This window comes from Tauraco erythrolophus, chromosome 5, assembly GCF_009769465.1.
Source record: "Tauraco erythrolophus isolate bTauEry1 chromosome 5, bTauEry1.pri, whole genome shotgun sequence".
NCBI lineage: Eukaryota > Metazoa > Chordata > Aves > Musophagiformes > Musophagidae > Tauraco > Tauraco erythrolophus.
Genome location: NC_141469.1, coordinates 34,959,714 through 34,981,341, shown reverse-complemented (window position 1 = coordinate 34,981,341; position 21,628 = coordinate 34,959,714). Strand labels below are relative to the sequence as shown.

The following is a 21,628-nucleotide window of genomic DNA, read 5'->3' as shown; positions in this document are numbered from 1 at the left end:
TCTCTCATGTTTAATCTGGCTAAATTTTTCCATTTTGTTATATCCATTCTTATCAAACGAAATATCGCAAAAAATCAGATAGTTGAAGATTATCCAAAAAATACAAAACTGGCTAGGAGTGAAATACAAGAATTACCATTGCTCTTTACTGCAACAGCAACCACGTAATTGCAGGCTTACTGCCGCAAAATAATCTGTATTCAGGTGCAACAACTAGTTTTCAGGGATATTATAGTACCAATTTTCTGCAAGTTCTCTGTTCATGGAAGCAGGTACATTGAACAATCTGACCTCCTTAAATTACATTCAAATTATGATATGAATGTACAGACTTTCTCCTGTTTTGTCTAAGCTGCTGAGACATAGGACTTAGTTCTGATTAATTTGGTTCTATAAAACAGTGACTTCCTCTGCTGAAGTAATTGAAATTACACTGTTGTAAAACAGATGGGAGCCCAGAATCACGTCTGCACTGATCGAGGGTACTTTACTAAATAATATGCAAAGTAAAACCAACATAACGCACAACTGCAGAATATTAATACTGTCTGACAGTGTAAACACCTATTTTTTTAGCTTGAATTAATATGAAAGGAAACTAAGCAGATGCTTGGTCCCTGCTCCAGCTGTCATTGTTTGCTCAGGGGAATCTGGGAATGATTTCCCCTATTTCAAGGAAATTCCCTAGCAGTGTAAAGCCAAACTTATGATACTCATTCTCCAGCCTTTTGGTGTAAATCTTTCCAAGTCTACTTGTAGGCTGAGACTATGAACATTAATTTTTCAGAGTATGTGGGTTAAAACAGACAAGGTAGCAGTACTTCAGGCACATGCTTTGTAGCAGTTTTGCCAATTCCCACACTGAGTGTGAAAAATAGAGCTGTTTCTGCCTTCTAGTCCCCTACGTCTAGGTGAGTATCTTCTGCTCAGTCAGTGCCATAGCCCCTCTGATCTACCGACCTGACATGAGACATGTAAGATTATGATACAGGAACAGGGATGAGAAGTGCACTCCAGCTGCCAGCTCTCCACCTAACAGTGACCTTGCGCAGGAGCTTTCTCTGACTGCGGTGCTGCATCTCTCCTTTTTTATGACCTGTCATGAAACCTTATCATGTGGTAGTTTGAGAAGTCTAAGTACTCATGTACCAAACTCAAACCAAAATGGCTTTACTGAGACTAAGTACATTTGCTCCCTGCTGTTCTCTCTGGACCAAGCACAGGGCAGCTAGAAGTCTTCTGAATTTAGTGGGAAGCAGGAGAAACCTGTGTTTTGCAGCAAGTCAAACTTTTCAGCCATTCTCATCTTTAAGCTACCTATGGCTGTGTAGCCAACACAGCATTATGCAGCTTTCTGCAGCAAACCATTAACAAATTCTACCCCAGTTTTACTCAGCATAGCTCTCTCGCTTCACTTATCTAGCTCTGCTATAGCCCACAGGGCACTTGTCACCCATAGCAGTCTCAGTGGCTCTGTGACCTATTAATCTGCAGATCAAATTTGATCTATAGGTGCTTTATTTTTTGCATGTGAAAAAAATATTTCCTCTGCAGAGGAAATCCAAGAAGGTAGCTTTGAAGTGGACCGTAGCATATGTTGCTCCTGAAGAAGGAAATTTAGCCCTGCAGTCGTAATCTATTGGTTTTCATCCCCTGGTTCTGTGGGAAAGTGTCTTCAAGTCACACTCCAAGTCAAATTTCTTTTAACCTGATAGTTTTGAAGGCAATTTGTTATTACCTTTTCCTCGATAGAAAAAAGATACAACTTTGTAGAAGACAAGTAGAAAAACCCTCTTTAGAAGGAATATTTTCACAAGAGACTTTTAAAAATAAGCACCATGTAACTCCAAGAAAATTAATAGGGATTCATATTGCCTACCTTTAAACATGTACAACACAGATGCCTACATGCAAGTTAGTCACCTACAGTGTCTTTATAGGGATTTCAGAAGAGAAACTATCTCTCTAGAGATTGTTCCCTGAACCTATTTAGACTCATACCTTCGGAGGAGATGGATGTGTCTGTCCCTATCTACTGACTATGAAGCTGGATAGCTGTTGAGTTCACGACACACAAATGGTTTGAAGCATCACCCATAGAGACTGCTGAAGCAGTGATATCAGTTTGAGCAGGGCACTGTCTGGGTTTTGGTAAATGATATTCACATGAAAATTGAAAGAGGATGTTTTAGTAACGTGAGTGTGACAAGCTTCCATATTGATATGTGTAAATAAGGAATTCTGCACAGACTTCCACAATAATGAGTCATCACAGAATTTTTTTGTTGAGGTGCCAGAGCACCTGTTTGTCCCTCTTTTGAAATGACTCCTTGGGAAAGGATTTAAAACATAAACAAAAAAACCCCAATTTAAACATTTCCCATTAAGACTGCATGTGAGGAGAGCTTGAGGGCTTTTCCTTTCTTTCCTGCAGCAGTTGAAATGTTTCAGCCCATTCACATCCTGCTCTGAAGAAGAGCTAACAGTCAGCAGGTAGAAATGCCAGGGAGGATCTCCACTATTATTCAACACTGTCATAGCAACATCAGGTGTTTTTCACAATAACATCCGTACGAATGCAGCTTGGATTTCCTGATTTTTAGCAGGAAGTAGCTTTAGTAAATTCATTAAAATCCTATTGATTTTGAAACTGTGTTAACAGATGTGCATAGGTGCACATTACTAGAAAATGTTTACTATCATTCTGTTTTAAAGCTGTATGCTAGGCAAGCTGCTTCTAGTGACGGAAGGTCTGTTTCAGCTGTGCTGAATACCCTTGTCTTTCCTGGCAGGTAAGAGAACTGAGTGCCTTCTGGAGTCACAGCAATGTTTTAAAACCTGTTTACATTATATATTTGGGTGCTGTGTATGATCCTAGTTTGCTCCATTGGTGAAAGATGTAACTGTCAGCTGAGCAAAGCCCCAATCCCTCAGAAGTCTCACGAGTCAACAGTTCAATAGAGATGCTTTTTATTTAATGGGAGACTTTTGCAAACACCTCAGTCTTGGCTAAGTTTCATATGAAAATTATGCTGCAAATTCATGTAAGTGAATGACCTTCTGGACTTAGATTCTGAGCCAAAATTCATAAATGTTGTACTTTGTAATGTAATTCACTAAATTGGAGCATCCACATAATCTCAGACAGGATGTCAGAAATTGCCCCTGCAAATTCTGTTTCTACTTTTGAAGAACCTGTAGAAGCTTGAACAATTCATCTCCATCCCTCCATTTCAGTTCAACACCAGCCATTACCTCTTCTTCCCCCAGAAGGCCAACCCCAGCTCCCATTGTTCCATAGCCTGAGTTCTTTCTGTTTAAGTGTGAACCTTTAGTTATCTTAAGGACATCACCAATATTCAGACTCTCCATAACAGCCCAAGGAGGAAAACGGAACAAGACTTTGGTATGCACTGTTGTGCAACATTGATAGGCTCAAGAAAAAACATTACCGTTCGTATTTTACTTAATTAGCAGAACATCTCCTGGTATTAGCAAAGGTAATTAGAAACTCTGCTTAATCACACTTTATCATTAAGGGTTAAAAGTACTCTATTAACTCCTCTCTTTGGAGTAGATTTGAGCTCAAAGACACACTTTGTGGAAATAGAATTGCAGAGAAATAAATGTCATTTGGTTTCACTGGCCCAGTTCCTCTTAGAGGGACTGGAAAAGGATAGGGGAACTAAAATGTGCTGATGGTACATTCCTGGAGCCTTTCCTCTGTGATTAAGAAATAAGTGACCACACATAGGTCTCTCCAGGGTCCTCACTCTGGTGCTGGTGGTTCATCACCAGGTCCAGAATCCAGATGACACCTTGCTAAAGTCAGAGGTTTCAGCTGTGGGAAGTTGTCTTAGTTTCTCCAGATCATTTCCTAACTTTGAGCACACAAATTCCTTGAAATATAATTCAAACCAAAAGGATTTATTTTTAGTTGGCACCATGTTGTAATCTGATCTCGGAGCACTAATTTTATGTATGTATACTATGTGTGTATACTATAGTTTTACTTGTGTGTAATACGGGAGTATGTACGTGTGCACGTGTGTATGTACATAAATATACATACAAAATAATAGTGCCCACACCAAGTGAATTCAGAATACACCTAAATTTAGGAACTACAGACTTTTGATAACTAAATCAGATGCTTCCAGTACATGGTCTGTATACATCGTGATGATGACAAATTCTGATGGAAGCCTATGGCTGGATCAGTAATCAGTTACACCAAAATAGTATTTTCAACTAATTGTTCTCTTGGCTGTGAAGATACACTAGGAATGTTACTTTAAAAAGTTCTGTTCAATTAATAGGAAAAACCCTTCAGAGCAGAAGTCTGCCAAAGATACAGTTTTGCTCCACATGTGTATGTAGGACTATCATGAAGATGAGGTTTACACCAGCTTTGGGGATGAGACACAGAACAATCTTACATTTCTGTGTTGCTAGAAATCATATTTAAAATTATAGTTCTTAGATGTGCTGTTAACACTCTCCAGCTTCATTCACAAGGCAAACTGCCATGGTGAAAAGCAATCCAAGTCTTCCTTGGGAGTTCTCTCGACTAAGACTTTTTTCCTGCATTTACAAAATTATTTGACTTCTGTCAAAAAAAAAAGAAAACAAAGTTAAAGAAAGAAATTTACTGCCAGAGACTAAATCATTATAATGGTCTCTTGTGACTTCAAAAATATTATGATGTATCTCTGTACGAAAACTCTTTTTCTTTTCAACAATAATTAAGGGAGCATAATTCTGATAATTAGATGAAATATTGAGCCTGTGAACATAGGCTATGTTTATGACGCAGTAATCAAGATGTGTGTATTGACTTGTGGGAATGAGGACAATGATTGTGTATTTTCCTAGGCGGGAGGCAGTAATTTCTGTGCGTAATGAAATAGCCTGCGATTCGAGCAATTGGAATGTTTTCCTCCCAGCTTTACCATGTAACTTCTAAAAGTTATGCCAGTTTTCTTGGTATTCCTTTCTTCTTATGCAAGGGTGGGGTATTCTTTTGTTTATTTATTAACTACAGCCTATTACAAAGAATTCTGCATAGGTGTAACACGAACTTTCTGAAGATGTTCCTAGATTGTGGCATCCAGACTTGGTTTATTGAAATATCATAAAAGCTCCTTTTTTAGAAAGTCATAACTGAGTTTCCTTTCTGTAGGTGTCAAACTTTGTCTTTTACTTTGCTGTCAATTAGGTGTGCATTGTACAGAAGAGAGACACCAAGAAAATGTATGCCATGAAATATATGAATAAACAGAAGTGCATTGAGAGAGATGAAGTTCGAAACGTTTTTCGGGAGCTACAGATAATGCAAGGCCTGGAGCACCCCTTCCTAGTCAATCTATGGTAAGCAAACCACTAAAATATTGTCAAAAATCTCTTGTTTTCTACTTATTGCTGAATCAGTTCAGGCTATGGAAGGCCTGGAAAGTATTTTTTCATATGAGAAATATGAAAAAAAATTTGGTGACCTCTTTTTTAAAAGTATTTAGATTTTGCAGAGAGTTTTATTTTTCACAAAATTTTAAAGATGTCCTTTTGCATTGGAACATTTAAACATCACATTCACTTTTTAATTTCTGGATTGATTTCTCTCCAGATTGTAACAGCAGTGTGCAGTAATGTGTTGTTCTGTCCAACTTCATAATTTCTTTTGACAATACATGGGCTAAACATCTGTTATAAGGCTGTGGAATATCAAACCCAACAATTCAGTAAGTTTTTTTAGTTGATTCAGAGAAAATTCAAAACTCAATTACTCTTAAAAAATGGTTGTCATGGAACAACAGAAAATCATATTTTTGTCACCCGGAATTTCTCTTCTCTGTGCTAACCACTCCATGCCTCGGTCACATGTGAGTGTGAAAAAACGTTGGTCAAGTAATGACTAATTTCAACTACACCACCAACTGAAATTGTTCACTGGCCTCTATGTAGTGACAGTAGTAATGGGATGAAGACTTTTCCTTCCTTATCTAATAATTACCTATATCATTCAAAAAAGGGGACATAAACCATTATGATATGAAAATTGTTCAGCTTGTGAATAGCTCGATTGGCTGCAGATGGTCACAGTGCAAAGACACCTTCTGTTTTGTGAATTCTAGCTGTCTTACTAGAAGTCAATGCCTTACCTACAGTCTTCTTCCCATTGCTTAGCTCACTGTTGACCTATACAGGTAAAAAATTCCTTGTCGACAGCTTAACATCTTTCATGAACTAAAAGCCAATCTATTTTCTGGCTTAACACAGCTTTAGTGTAGTTGCACCCACTTATACCAGCAAAGGATTTGATCCCAAAATTCGTTCAAAGAGGACCTAATCATATACATTTGTCTCAAGTGCTCTCCGCTTGACATGAATGATCATACTTGAGTTACCTTGATATCCTGTTGGAGGCTTAAAGAAAAATGTATAAACATTGTGACTGTAATACAAAGATTTCCCACTATATTTTCCAAGGTTCCAGCAATCTGTATTCTGGGGATTTCTTCATCAAAGCTGTGGTATTTCTGTGCTTAAGAGCCTGTGGATTTTTCTTTCATGCATTTGTCTAGTCTCTTTTGAACTCACACAAACTTTGGTTCTTTAACAAGAGGCAGCAAAGATTTCCACTGCGTAACTAGACACTGCAGAAACAGTCATAGGTTAACATGATCTATCTACAAGATACTTCAGTAAACATAATAACACTGAAGGACTAAAGATCAAATATTTATTGTGAAACAAACAGTATGCTAGATTCTAATTACAGAATTATAATCAGCTAATAAATATTCTTTCTTGTTTTCTTTTTTCATTCCAAAAGTTAAACCTGAAATACACAATGCCTTAAAATGAGTTGGGAGTGATGGTGATTTTTATTGCAAATAATTTAGATGTCTGCTTCTGAGATACCATCACAAGATCTCAAGACTCAAATGTTATACTATATGTGTATATGAGAAATGTAGAAAATGAAAGAGAAATGTAGTACTCTACAATTAACAAAACAAGAATTTCAGGCAAAAATGACACTATTCAAGATGCTCCACTGCACTAACAATGTTCTATATTCAATGTCTTTAGCTATGCTTATAGTCGACCAGTCTATCCAGGATGCTTATTAGGTAGAATGACAAGATTTTTCTTTTAAGGGAAGACACCAAGAGGGCCTGTCCACCCACTAGATCAAGTAATAAATGACAGATGACCTCCATGGATGGGGCCTAAAATTTATCACTTACATTAAAGCTTGTGATTCAGCTCAGCAGCCAACAGCCCTGTCTCCCTGTCACCAAGGTTAGTTTTCAGGTCTATGGTATGAGACAGAAGAATATGAAATAGTCTGAAGACTTACATCCAGATCTAAAATCAGTGCCCACATTCAGGGATAGTCCTATAAAAATGTGCAATTTGCTTGTGCCCCTGCTGTCTTAACATCTCAGTGCTTTGCAGCCTGAAATGCCCATATGGAAAATATACTTCAGCTCTCCTTAGGACAAAACATGAACATGTGAACATGAACATGTACAGCTAAGCTAGTAAGTGAAAAAGCATCCAGGAATATTCCCAGGTGCTGCCTGATGCAGCTGGACTGGCCCTTGGCACGTACCTGTCCCATATGAGCCAATCTCTTCCCAAACAGCTCCTGGGATAGTTCCAGATTCACAGTGTCCCATGGATCAACGTGGTGTGGCCAGTGCCCTTCAGCAGCAAGTACTTCCTAGCAGAGGCACAAGCTGCTCCCTGCCAGCTGACCTGAGCGCTTGAAAATGCTCCCCAGCATGTTTCTTCAACTAGGATAACCAGAGCGGCTAAATGAGTGTAGGAGATCCTACTCTAGGTACCTGCATCCTTTCTGGTGAAAGCGGGCAACTGTGTAATCAAACCCTGGATATATGACAATCTACTGAGATTCAGGGACTCGGACATACACAGTTAGAGCCGTAGAAAACTCTCCAAAAAGAATTTAAATGACACTTAGTATTTTCACTTGAAATGTTCACCTCAAACACTACACGTTCAAATGTCTAGTGATTCAAAGTTCTGACTCCAGAATGAGCTACTGAACTACTGGAGAACCTATATTTCACCCTGGGCAAGCACAGTAAAGGAAAGTCTTTGAACTCAAGCCTCTCCAAAAATAATTTAGTCTACCCCAAATAACTCATTCTTTGTACCAGGCCCATAATATATTTCTATAATTAGCCTTGCAAGATCCAAAATGAATTTAAAATAGGTTTTGATTTATTTCTGGAGTGTCTACACTTGCAGACTGCAGTAGCATGTTCCAGACCTGTGAATACTCCATCTCAACTTTTGCCTGAATTTCAAGATGTTCTGCACACTGTCTTCAAATAATGACTTTTGTTATTGAACTAAAACAAGAGCAAAATACAAAAGTTACAAGTGACCCATGAATAATAGTCACATCTGTTTTATCAAAACTAAGACATATGAAGCTTTAAACATATTAAATATACCACATTTATTTAATAATTGAAACTGTTTTATTTGTTTATTTACCACCATGAAAAAAGGAACACTGCAATTACAAAACACATTTTATGTGTTCCCAGCAATAATCTCAAGAGCATTTTCATTGATTGTTGGTGAATCAGCAGCCTGTTTAATGTATTTTCACTTGCAGTTTAGATACAATAATAATTTGCATCAAATACATTTACATTGTAGGTGTAACTTATATTAGATGATTAGCAGGAATCCATGAGATTTCCTCTTAGGAGTCAATTCCTGGCATACTAATGGAAGGAAACAGTTGAAGCTGCATCTCTTCTAAAGTAATTACAGCCAGAGATGTGTTTTATTTCTCTGAGTTAGTTTTTTTCCTGTGTATTTTGTTAATTGCATTGTAAATGTACAAATGGGCTGTAACAGGAGCTACCAACTCTTATCTTTTTTGACAAACTGAAATATTAATTTAAAAAGGAATAGTTATGACCTGGTGTATTGACAATAACAGAGCTGCAGCTCGTGTAAGTGTTGAATTTCTTTTGACTGGGCTGTTTTGGACTAGTCTGTCTTCTAGGCACTTCTATCACACTCTCTAAGGGTGCACATCAGTTTTCAGAAATCCTGCCTAAGGTAAGATTTTGGTGACTAAAACTCAGAAATCCCATCAGTTTACTAAATTTAATTGGTATCTCCCTACTCAGCTGAGGCATCCAACTTTGATTTCCCAAGGATATTCAGAAGTAATTATTCTAAGACGGTAAGTACCAATCTGCCATCAAGAGCTCTGCTGTGGCCCCCACATCAGTAGACAGGCACTGATACTCTGTTTGCTTAAGTGAAAAACCACTAACACTCCTAGAGAGAGTCAGAAATTCAGTTATAGGCAAGACTCAGACTAAGACAAGTAGTGGTGAAGTGGTAGAAGGTTTAATTGTGCCTTTTACATCAGATTATCGTTGGATCAAAGCTGAAAACAGACTTTGGATGAGGAACTGTAGTCAAGTGTTTTTGCACAAAACACTTTGTGGGCTTGTGATTAAGCAGTTGTGTAGTCAGTGAAAAATTGAGGATCTGGCTGCCCACACTAAAGGAAGCCAAGACCTCATATCCCTTGCTTTCCAGATGAGCTGATTACTTGTCTGCAACGCAAAATGTGATGATAGTACCAACAGCTTTGTTGATATAAATGAATCTATCTTATTTGCCCCTTGCAATCTCAGTGAAAAGTAATTAGCCATCTGGACCAGTCTGGATGACACTTCTAAAGTCTTCAGAAAAACCAACATTTCTCCATTGATTTGAAAGGGAAATTAGGTACTTGTTTTGGTTGCATTGTCCCTTCCTCTCTCCCCTAATCACTAGTTATAAGAAGTAAGACTTAAATTTACGTAGGTAACCGGGACCTGATTTGCTGCTTTTTTGTCTGGAAGGGATATACTTGACAAAATTAGGTATTTTTATTATCAGAACACTTGCATTTTTTTCAAAGTATAATTTTCTGTAAGATCTTCACTGCCATTAAATTTTTTGCTTGCTTGTTTTTGGATGAATTGAAATTAAATCTTTTTTTTTTTAATTTAATTTAAATTAAATTTAATCTTAATTATTTGACAAAATATCAAATCCCAAATCCATATCAAAAAGCATATTTGGAGGAAATTCCACTCATGAGTTTATGGGACTGTCCTTGACTAGAAATGCTGATTTTCAAATTATAATCACCTGGACCTTCAAGATATATAATAAACTTAATATAGTGGTAAATCTTGCATCAATTCCTTGAACCAAAGGGAATGCTAACCAAGGACATTAATCATTCTTTGAGGAATTAGATCATCAAGGAGAAAAGTTGGCAAATCAAGAAACAAACATGAAGACTGGAAAGGCCTTTAGTTATACGTTATAACTGCACAAAGAAGTAATGAGATATGGGAAAGCAATCTGTCATCAGAAAGAGAAGAGGAAAGAAGGTAAACCTTCTGTAGTGGGTAATTCTGGCATCAGTCAGTAACCCCAGCGTACACAAGAATACAGAAAAGCTGATATAAAACAAGAGTAGCATCTCAACTCCAAAAGATCTATATTAAAAAGCTTTTTGAGGCTCATGCATCTTCTTAGAGCTTTATTAAATTTAGCTTCACAATCTCAACTTATAAATCACATTATTTGAAGTATGAACTGTCTTTCATAACATCTGACACAGAAAAGAATCATTCTTCTGTAAATGCTCATAATAGCTTGGAGGATAACAATATTTTTCAGGAAGGGCTTGGGGGTGATTTATAACATTCATTTTAGAAATGAAATTGAATAAATGCTTAAAGATATGTGAGCCTTGTAGCCAGTTTTATCACCGTTAGAGATATTTCTGATAATAGAGATTCCTTCCTAAAATGAAAAGCAGTCTTGTTTTTATCAGACCTTTTGTATGTCATATGTATTTCAAGCATAGATGAATGAGCCGTAGGAATGTCAGCTCCTAACACGATCCCACCTTGAGACTACAATGTGCCCCTCTTCCAGCATTTTTATCATGTTTACCCTTCCCCAAATATCGAAGTGTCCCCTGGGCAAGATGAGTAGCATTCCTGAAAGCATCCATGTTTTCAATATCTTTCTCACAACACATTAGGACTGAGCCAAGATCCAGGTTACTCCCTATCTACTAAAGTGGCTAGACTTGTCATTGCATGACTTGTTTTCAAATATGAGTAAGTCTGTTGGCTGCTCTGAAAATAATACAGCTTACCACAAAAGACAGAAGTTTTTTGCAAAAAAATCATATATCAAAATGGTTTCTCTGCTGATGTGGAACAGAAAATTCTGAAAAAAATTTTGGACCGTTCCTCAAAACTTTTGGAACATTGAAGCAATTTTATTTTTAATAGCCTTGCTTAAAACTTTCATATCCTTTTTAAATTGTCAGAACAATTTCAAAGGCAGTAGAGAGAGAAGAATGAAGATTTACTTTTATCAGCAACAGGTCATTTTCCTAGTGTAGACAGAACAATATGTTTATTATATTTAAGAACCCATAAAGAAGTGTTAGCTGCATTCTCAGAGTGGCTCTATATTTAGATGTATTTTTCTTTCTACTCATCAGTCTCTGGAAACTGTATGTATTTCATAAGACAAATCTCCAAGAGTACATTGCTGCTACCAGCTAGAGTGAGACTAAGTTTCAAATCCAATGAAAACTGGAACAAGTGAAGAACACACATCATACCAAAAATGGTCATGCATTTCTGAATTCACCTAACACCCCAATATGTTTTTAAAAGAAAGGGAAAGTGAAAAAAGAAAAAAGAATGCTAGAGAGAACAAATGATTTGTTCAGTCTCAAGTGTTGGACAGGTTGTTCAATGTACACACACACAACTGGAAATTGTCACTTACCTGCAAAGGTGCCCTTTCTAGAACAGGCTGAGAGAAACATTACCTTGGACCGCCCCATAGCATGGCTCTGCTCCTCAGACTGGCATCAGAAAGGTGCATAAACCTACAAGCTCAGGGACGTGAGCACACCTGGCCAAGGGTTTTACTGCTGGGTGGAGCTGAAAATAGCCAACCAAAGAGCATCAATTACCTATCAGAGACACCAAACACCAAGAGGAGGTGGTTTAGGTCAGTCTTAGGTGAGTTTGCTTAGTGGCTGCAGTGTTGTGGCTGTGTAACTTACCTTGACATAGTAGACCTAATCTGGAGTGAAAATATTTTATAAGAGATAGAAAATTTATTTTCTGATATCTAATATGACCAGCTTTTTGAGCTTCAGGAGTCTCCATACCAAATGCTGTGAGTAAAATCCATGCTCTAACAGAAAAATTACATGATATTTTTGGAAGGAAGGTGGAAGCTTGTGGTGTTTCCTATTAGGACATGTTGGGTGTTTGCAATTAGACTGGCTGCCTCTTCAGCCACTTTGAAAATGAAATTCAGGCTGCGATGATGTCTATCTTATAGTATGTGGTAGAGCCCCAAAAGGTCATGAAATAACAGATCCTGACAAGCATAAAATAATAAAATGAAGGTGCTCAACAATCTTAGCTCTCCTTTGGTTATACACAGCTGTTCTGAGCCTGGTTTATGGGAAGAAAGACTATGCTGTTGCCTTCTTTGGCTAGTAATGTTTATGCCAGTAATTTAAAATTGAAGACTCTTTCTAGACTCTCGAACCCTTTCTTCTGTGCTGCTAAATATCCCAGAGAAGCCCTGGGTGCAGTCAGGTTGCTGCCAGTGGGCAGCTTGCATGCCATCACCCTGTTTTTGAGGCTGATGGTTTAATAATCCAGGCACAGACTTTTCTGTGCCATTTGGTGTCAGTGCTGGAGAACAGCCACTGACACGTTTATTGATACAATATGTGTTTCTTACTACTTTTGTGAATTTAGCTGCAGTCACAAACCCACCACCATGTAATCCCGGGCCATTCTCAATACCTGATGGGCTCTAAGATTCTTTTCCGGGCAAGAAGAGTTTGTAAATCAAGGGAGAAAGACATATTTAGTGTGTCTTGCACAGAGCTTAGATGAGTGAACTCTTTTTGCTATAGAGGAAACAAAGGGCGACTACTTTCCTCGAATAGCTAGATCAATTTGTCACTGCATTAATGTAAATCTGGAATAGGTAAAGATATAGAAGTTTTCTAACACTGAAGAAAATGTCAGTTCTCTAGAGCCTTGGAAGAGATAATGATAGAGAAAAAGGGCAGGAAACGGTGGTGAGACAGCAGGAAGGGTAGGATAATTGGAAGAAAAGAATAGAGTAAGGATTTTTTTCTTGAGTTGTAAATATTCAGGATATTATTTCTGGACATGGAAATTGGACTCAACACTGTCAATTCGTAACCTCTGGATGCTTGTGCTAAATAAGCGTAAACTGTAACGTTTTCACTGACCGATGAGTGCATGATCCAACAGTTATTTATTTTTGTGCTGATTTTAATACCCTAAGATACTAATTGCCAATATTGGAACACTGTCTCAACTCTGCCTATATTGAATTTTGTTCTGGTGACTAATTGTTTCCTGTGAGAAATCGCTGTCACCTTGAAATATATATCTTTAGACTTAACTTTAGTAAGTTCCTCATAAAAGCAAGAGTTGGCCTTTGGCGTAGTTTAAGTTTTGATCTTTTTTGCATTAAATCCCGCTGCAATAGGTATTTCATCTCTTGTATGTCTTGTTGTTGCATCCTGGGATCTTTCTTAGAGGCCTGTCTTTTGCATCATTCTCCCTGAGACAGACTTTATTTGCTGACCCATAATAAACTTTTCTCACACAAAGCTTTCACTGCAATAGGAATTTTATTATAAACACTGATAAATATCAAACTACTGGGAAAAATAATCCCTTTTGTTTCAAAAATGTTCAGTTTCAATCAAATTCCTCTTACAAACTTGTGATTACTGCTTCATTCTGCCTTCACAGGGGCATAGCTGCTGTCCAAAGCAGACTCTCATGAGCTTGGGGTTAGCCTTGGCCATGTCTCAGGTCTGTGGTTGCAATAATCCTCTGCACATTTGGGGAAGGGATGGGTATTGCTTCTTTTTGGCCAGAAGCAGAGCTCCAGCACACTGGCAGGGGCATTCTCAGGAGAGCTTGCAGGGGAGCAGGGTTTCAGTGCTCTCAGTTTAATGAGATGGGAAAGAAAGAAGCAAAGCCCTTAGACGTTGCTTCAGACTCCTCAATTGCCAATTTAGGCAAGCAGTGTTGTGGTTTTTTTTCTATTTTTTTCCTATTTTTCCCCCCTCATTCTCTGCTTTAAAGGTTATGAATGCCAAATATGATGGCTAGAGTGTGTAATTAAATTGATAACCAAGCTCCTGTAGGTAAAGCGGTTCTCGTAATCAGTGACAGAGTAATGAGTTCATCATGCGAATCTACTGTTTTCAGGCAGGCATGAGCGATTCTTTCCTATTCTCTGGAAACTGGGACTGCAATTAGCCTGTACTAAAAGCTCTGCTAAAGGTAGACTATATAAGATGCAGTTCAGCACTGCATTAACAAAGCCCTACAACTGTAGGACAGCTGTCAGACTGCAAAACTGTCTTGAATGTACTTGTAAAATCATCCATAGACGTCCAGAGAGTGAATGCAAAGTAGGTGATCATTATAGAATAAAAGTGCTTAACACACTCACTGCAAAACTTTGATACTAAATAGATCCTACAAACCTACACCTAGGCCAAAAATGTTAAAGTTATTCTTGGAGGCTATTGGTGGTATAATATGGCTTGGAAATTATTCGTAGTAGTTTACTTTAGAACATATTCAAATTTTCAACAATGAACTTTTAGTTCAAAACAGAGATGAAACACATAGGTAAATTCCCTTTTATTTACAACAGGCTGACATAAAAGTCAGGACATCAATATTAAAAATAAAACGAAATAAAGGCCCACCATGGAACAAGCAAGGAATATCATAATAGTGATAACTGAAGTAATATCTGTGTGCTTCAGGTAATACGTTAGCTCTTAAAATCAGATCTTTCCTTTTTACTTCTGCTAGAATGCCAAGATTATTTTTCATGTTGCCAAGTATTAGAAGTTGGGGACTTTTTTGGCCACATGTCCAAAAGGACAGAAAAGAAAACAAAAGTCTAAATATACAGATGTAAGAGGTGTAAATAAGTAAGTAATAAGAAATAACAAGTGTAAGGCGGTTTAAATTTCACATTGTAAGAATTATATCAAATAGATTGGATTTAAAATGACAAATAGTGGGATTGAAGCAAAGCAGGAAGTTCTGTAATGTATAATTTTTTAAATATTGCCTGCTTAGGGGGCACTTTGCCTTGGTTCATTAAAATTTATCAAAACTTTTATTGGTTTAGAAGTCATCTACAGATTTTTACAACATAAATGTGCGCTTAATTCTATTTTATTGAATTAAAATTATATTTATTGTACTTGTAAAGTGCAGTGAGAAGCTGATACTAAGGCTTCAGAAAATGATTAATGGTATCCTGTTTCTAAATTAATGATGATTTTGCAGTGCAAAGTTCTCATTAGAAGAGACTAACTCTCATGTTTCATAAATACACACCACATAAAGAAAGATTTAAGGTTCCTTTTCTACTGATGTTGTAGTTTTTACAAACTATGTCCTGACTGACGAAAGGTCATGGACATTGAAGAAAATGACTATTTAAGTTACTCTGCAAAATAGTTGCGGCCAGGAGGAAAATGCCTTCTGCCTGTTAAATTCTCTCTAACTACCCAAATTAGAATTTATCCAGGGCATAGAGGGTAGGCATAGAGGGCAAATTCTTGCTTGCAAAAAGTTGTGGTGGGATTGTGTCTTGATAGCAAACTAATAAATGAAACGTAACTAACAGAAGTAACTCTTCTTCTTGACCATAGCTTTCACAGGCTCACCAACAGATGAGCTGGGAGAAGGATGAGAGAAAATAAGAATGCAAACAGAAGCAATTATGATTCTGGTGAGGGATGTGAGCTGTGGGATGCATCTTTCACCTTCCATTGGTACAAAATCTAACTTAATCAGAAAGTGTAACCAATATTGGTGCATAAGTCAGATTCTTTAAGGTCTGAACTTTGCTGATATTTGAACATTAAGAAAGCAGAAGAGGAAGCCAGGTTTTGTTTCTTAGGTCTCTCCAAAGAAGAGGAGAGATAAGCTATGGACCTCCGTGTATGCTGTTCTTTCTGTGAAAGCTGAAAACTCTGCAACCATTTAAAAAAAAAATAACTGAAGTGTTTTGTTCGCCTTGAACTAGAACACTTGAAACACTCCCTTGAGGAAAATATCCTTTATTTGAAGGTAATATTCAAAATCAAAATATTCCTTCATAGAGAAAATGATTTAGTAAATGACAAATGGCCAAATGATATGAAAAGATTGGAACAGTGTGTTCTAAGATACACGCATTTAAAAAGAATTTTAGGAATTAAGCTTCATAAGACACTACCAAAATACAGAAATATAATTTACAAGTTATGTTATGCTGGTCTCAATTTTTATCCTTATTGCTATCGTTCATCGCTTAGTAAATGGTGACATGTGTAGTTTTGATAGTACAGTACTTAATTCCTCAGGGAAGGATAAGCATTGCTTCTTTCCAGTTAGTACAACCAGCTCTATATAAATGACAGGTAGTACAACTTTCACTTCTTGAAACAGCTTTATTGGAGGATACAGAGTTCATATGTGAACATCTGCATGTTTTTACTAGATCTGGGAAGTCTGGTGTAATGTCTTCCTTATGTCTTCAGCCATGGTTTAGATTCCTGCATTTAAGTAATCTGGTGAAGTACGGGCTCAGAAAAGCTACCTACAGTTCTGCTGTCACTATTCTAAAAGCCTGATGGCATATAATGTCTAACAAGACCTGATTAAATAATAATGACAAACGTCTGATTCTGATCCATATTTGGGATAATTAAAGTAAAGAATGATACCAATGAAGCATAGGATTTTCTGGCATTTGTTCAAGTGGAAACAAGAATTTTAGCTCTACTGAAAAACTAGCACTAGTTATTAAGATATAAAGTTATAGAAAGGTTGATAAGGTGGGCTTTTAAAAAGTGGTAAAACATTGAAAATGACGTTTTGAGCATCTAGAATCACAGAGAGCAGCATGTCTTTGGAACTAGCTCTGAGGCAGAGGTTTACTCTTCCTCCACATCCCAAGTAAAAGGCTCCAAGATGAGCAATTTGTGAGAGAAGCTCTATGACCAACAGCCACCTCAGCAGCCTGGGGCAGCTGAACAGCATAGCATGATTCACTCAGAGCAACGGGTGAAAAAATGCTACTTTTATGACTCTTCGACTCAGTTCAATGCTGAAGAAGAAATTGAACTTTTCTGTTGGCACTACTGTGCCAGTGAGCTTGTACTTAATTTTACTTTGAGCCCTCAAACAATTTCATACTACATCTGTCTCTGTTCCTAATCAATCATGTTAGGCCTTTTTCTGCTCAGCAAGGTCTATCACTCACTTTGACACACAGAGAAATGCTTGCTCAGATGCAGACCTCTGAGTTTTCTCTCCTGTTGGAGTCCCACTCTTCTCTGGAGTCGTCTGGCTGACGGTCTATTTTGTTGTGTGAAGGCTGTTGATGTCTGTTGAACTCTTTAAAGCAGTTTATTTCCTGAAATGTGGCTGGATAAACTAAGTATTTTTAAATGTCTCTTTCTTTTTATTTTTTTTTCTCCTTTCTGTAAATAATTCAAGAGTATCTTGTGACCTTTTTAATAGTGTTTTGATACACCAGCTTCAGAATGCTCCATCAATAAATATTGAGTTGCCTGTGCTTCCTTCTTTTCCTGTCCATTTAGTACAACTGATGCTGCATGCATGTTAAATGTATAACTAGTGACAATGGCTGATACTCCAATTCAGATGAAATAATATCTTTAATTAGTGTTGTCACAACCTTTGACAAGTATAGCCTGCTTTAATGACATCCTATATTCATTATTCCGAAACTGTTCTAACGAACAGTTTCATTTCATGCTCTAGAAAGTCTTTTTTTTGTTTGCTTTTATCTCTCTCACTCAGGAGACATCTGAAAACTTAACATGTCACCAAGGCTCTTGTGTTCTCTGGAGTTGTCTGTGCTCTTTCCCTGTGACAAGAGAAAATGGGACCCTTCAAACTGTTATGCAGCCTCTGTTCACGCAGGGAACCCTGGCTGTACCCCACCTTCTGCATCCTCGCAGGCACCACCTGGATTTAAGCTATAGGACACAAAAAAACTAAGGGCGTTGTTGGTAGCTTTTGTTGGTAGCAGAAAAGGGCATGTGTCATGGCCGAGGCTGCCAGGCAGACTGAGGGTATGGGGCAGCTGGGGCTGGGGTCTTGTCACCACTGCAGTCAGGTAGTTTAGTGGTGCATCAACAGAAATTGATATGCTCCCTGCTTAAACACCTTTTTTTCCCCCTGTGCAATCAGTCATGTGTGAAGTGATTCAGTTAAACATTGGGAAGATGCTTTGTTTTGTTCATTCATAGCTCCCAGAAGTGGAGAATATATAGTTATAGAGAAATTAAATTACAGTGTCCAACAAGCATCTCCTTCACTGAGACATGGTGCTTTTTGTTGCAGTCTAGAATCAGTGTTAAAAACAAAATCCTATAACTACAAGTTGATTAACCTGGGGAAAAAAAGTATTACTTTTAATACCCTGTCTTACTTGGAGAACTTGATTAAATAATGAAAAGTCTCATTAAGCTTGCAGGACTTTCACCTATGCTATTGTCTACCCTCTTACACATTCTCCATGAATACTGAATTTTTAACCTGAAGTTGCAGCAGGACCATAAAAGCATCACATGTATCATCAAGTCTGCAGAGCCGCCTTCTAAGGGCACATCTAGAAAAGTAAGATGTGGTGGTTCCTACCTCTTTAAACACTGAGTCTTTGAGGAAAATCATATCTGGAAGTAAAGTACAAAGAAACCACAGTACACGAATGAAAGAAGGCAGATGACAAAGTAGTGTGTAGTGAAGAGAGATCTGTCTTTCTTAACTATTTCTTTATTATCCTCTCATCACCATCTCGATGCTTTCACCCTTTACTGATGCCCACACCCCTTGACATCTCTTCTCAAGGCTGTTGCTTCCAACCCAGGTTGGTTCTTGCTTTTATGGAGAAACTGACAGGCTGCAGGGACTAAATAAAAAGGCATTAGAAAATGGCCTTTTCTCTTTTAAATCTATCCTTCAAAATATTTGAGCAGAGGGGAAAGGAGGAGGGAGGGAGGGAGGGAGGGAGTCTCATATCCATCATCTTGTGCTTCTGACCTCTTCTTTTTCTTTATGTATATTTATATTTTTATGAGTACAATTTTTTTTTTGAGCAGCAATCTTTTAACTATACATTTGAAAAGCATGTTGTGGGTGCTGCCATAATGTTACAAATAACTGCCCAAATTTCTGCTGTACAGAAGATGCATGGGACATTAATTTTGTTCCGTTGTTTCTTTGCCGTTAATTTAATGTAGGTTTCCATGACAGCAAAGAGAGACAAATCAGTCAAAGCCAATAGTTAAAACTGACAATTTGCATTCTGGTCACTAGCCTCAAAAATGTGATGTACATTTAAATAATCAGGTTGTCTGTGTGCTTGATCACATGTTGTACTGCTGTCTCTTTGTTTACAGTAGTCTTCTGCAAAAATATCAACTATTACGAGATGTGGATCTGCAGTTCCGACTCTTTGCTATTTACAGAGTAGTCTATTCAAATCTAATAAGACTTTTTTCCCCTAACTAATGCAATAATAGTAGTAATAAAAGCAGGGTGGGAGCTGTTATGCTGTAGCCTAACTACATATTTATATGAAATTTGTATATAGAGATGGTTGAAAGAAGTTTTAACAGAAAATTTAACAGAAAATGGCATATTGACTAAAATATTTTTTTCTTTCTTCTAAATGTCTTGCTTCTACTAGAAAATATCAAAACATCTAGAATCATATTGATTCTCTAATGTTAGCTTTGGTTCTCCTGAAAATTGTAGTCTGATGCATTTGCTCACTGTTTCATTCAAGAGGCAAAGAGGAGAGTTTAGGCACACCTAGCAATCTGGCTTCCATATATTTACATATATTTTTTGAGAGAAAGCTTGTTTCCTACTGTAAGAAGTGTTTAGAAAAAAACATGTGATTTATGTTACTGTTCTTAATCATTAATGCTAGCCTGTAGCACAGGTATTTAAATTAGTTGTAGGCTTCCCCATGTAGAACTGTAGAGAGTGGAAATATGAAGTTGTCGTAAATTTTCCTAAATGCTGACAGAGGAGAAATTTAGTTTTAATACTCTCTTGCTGTCAAATGGATCTGATTTAGATCTACAAAATACGTCAGCCCTTTCCAAAATGGTCAGCAGACTTTGTATGAACAGTGTCTCCCATTTTGAAATGCTATTTCTGTTTTGTGTGATGGAGAGCAAAGACATATTTTACGTCCAGAATATCTCTTCCTATTTTCAGCTGCCTTTCTGAAGCATCAGGGGCTGTGACTATGTCTCCTAAAATAGCTTCTAAAGTAATAAAACATGAGGTGTTGCATCTCTTTCTCGTTGGCACAAGCCAGAGAAGTTGCTGTTTTTTCTAAGAGAAATTTGAAGCAGCAGAACCTTTAAAATACGACAGTTGGGGTCAGACACCTGAGGGGCAGTTGTCACATTTGTGACAAACTGAATAAAAGTGCTAAATTCAACTATTCAGCATATTCGGTTGAAAAATGTGTAGCAGCAGCAGGGGAGAGCTGGCAGAATAATCTCTGACTTGATAAGACCCCATTCTTGGTGGTATGCAGCAGTTGATCAGATAATAAAAGTTGTGTGCTCCCCAAACACCCCCAGCCTCACCCTGAGTCCTTCTAGAGGTGGTCTTATGGATGTCTTTGAAGAGTCAAGCAAGTGACTGCAGCATATCTTACAGAGAGCAAAGCCCAGATACACACCCACTCTGCTCCTCCAAATTGGTAATGTGCTATGCATAAGAAATGGGATTTTTTTACTTTATATCCCTTTCTGCATATAGGAGAGCTCACATTGCAAATGGTGAAAAGCTCTGCATGACTTAAAAAAACAAACCCACTAAATAGCACAAGGATGTATACTCTGGAGAGGGTTCAAAGTGGTGGAAGGAAGACTTACTTGTTTCCTTTGGGGCTTTTAAGAAAACCAAACACTGGAAACAGCTGCAGTGGAAGAGAAGACAAGCTGATCTCCAGAACTCTTGAGAAAAATGGTCTTGCTGAAAGGTTTAATTGGGATGTAAAATTTAAATTGGGATGTTTAATTGCCATCCAGAAGGACCTTGAGAGGCTGGAGAGGTGGGCCTGTGAGAACTTCATGAAATTCAACAAGGCCAAGTGCAAGGTCCTGCACGTGGGTCAGGGCCATCCCAAGCACAAGTACAGGCTGGGCAGAGAATGGATTGAGAGCAGCCTAGAGGAAAAGGACTTGGGAGAGCTGGTGGATGAGAAGATCCACATGAGCTGGCAATGTCCGCTGGCAGCCCAGAAAGCCAACTGTATCCTTGGCTGCATCAAAAGAAGCGTGGCCAGCAGGTCAAGGGAGGTGATTCTGCCCCTCTACTCTGCTCTCGTGAGACCCCACTTGGAATACTGCCTTCAGCTCTGGAGTCCCCAACACAAGAAGGACATGGAG

The 21,628-nt window shown here is 37.9% G+C and overlaps 1 protein-coding gene across 2 annotated transcripts in view; it reads left to right on the top strand.

Moving 5' to 3' along the window:
• STK32B (serine/threonine kinase 32B) overlaps window positions 1–21,628 on the top strand; it is a 189,760-nt gene that overhangs the window by 32,877 nt on the left and 135,255 nt on the right. For both annotated transcript variants that reach the window (XM_086611681.1, XM_086611682.1), the window contains one exon: window positions 5,219–5,370. In XM_086611681.1, coding sequence (XP_086467807.1) covers window positions 5,219–5,370 — 152 coding nt within the window. The remainder of the gene's footprint in view (window positions 1–5,218; window positions 5,371–21,628) is intronic.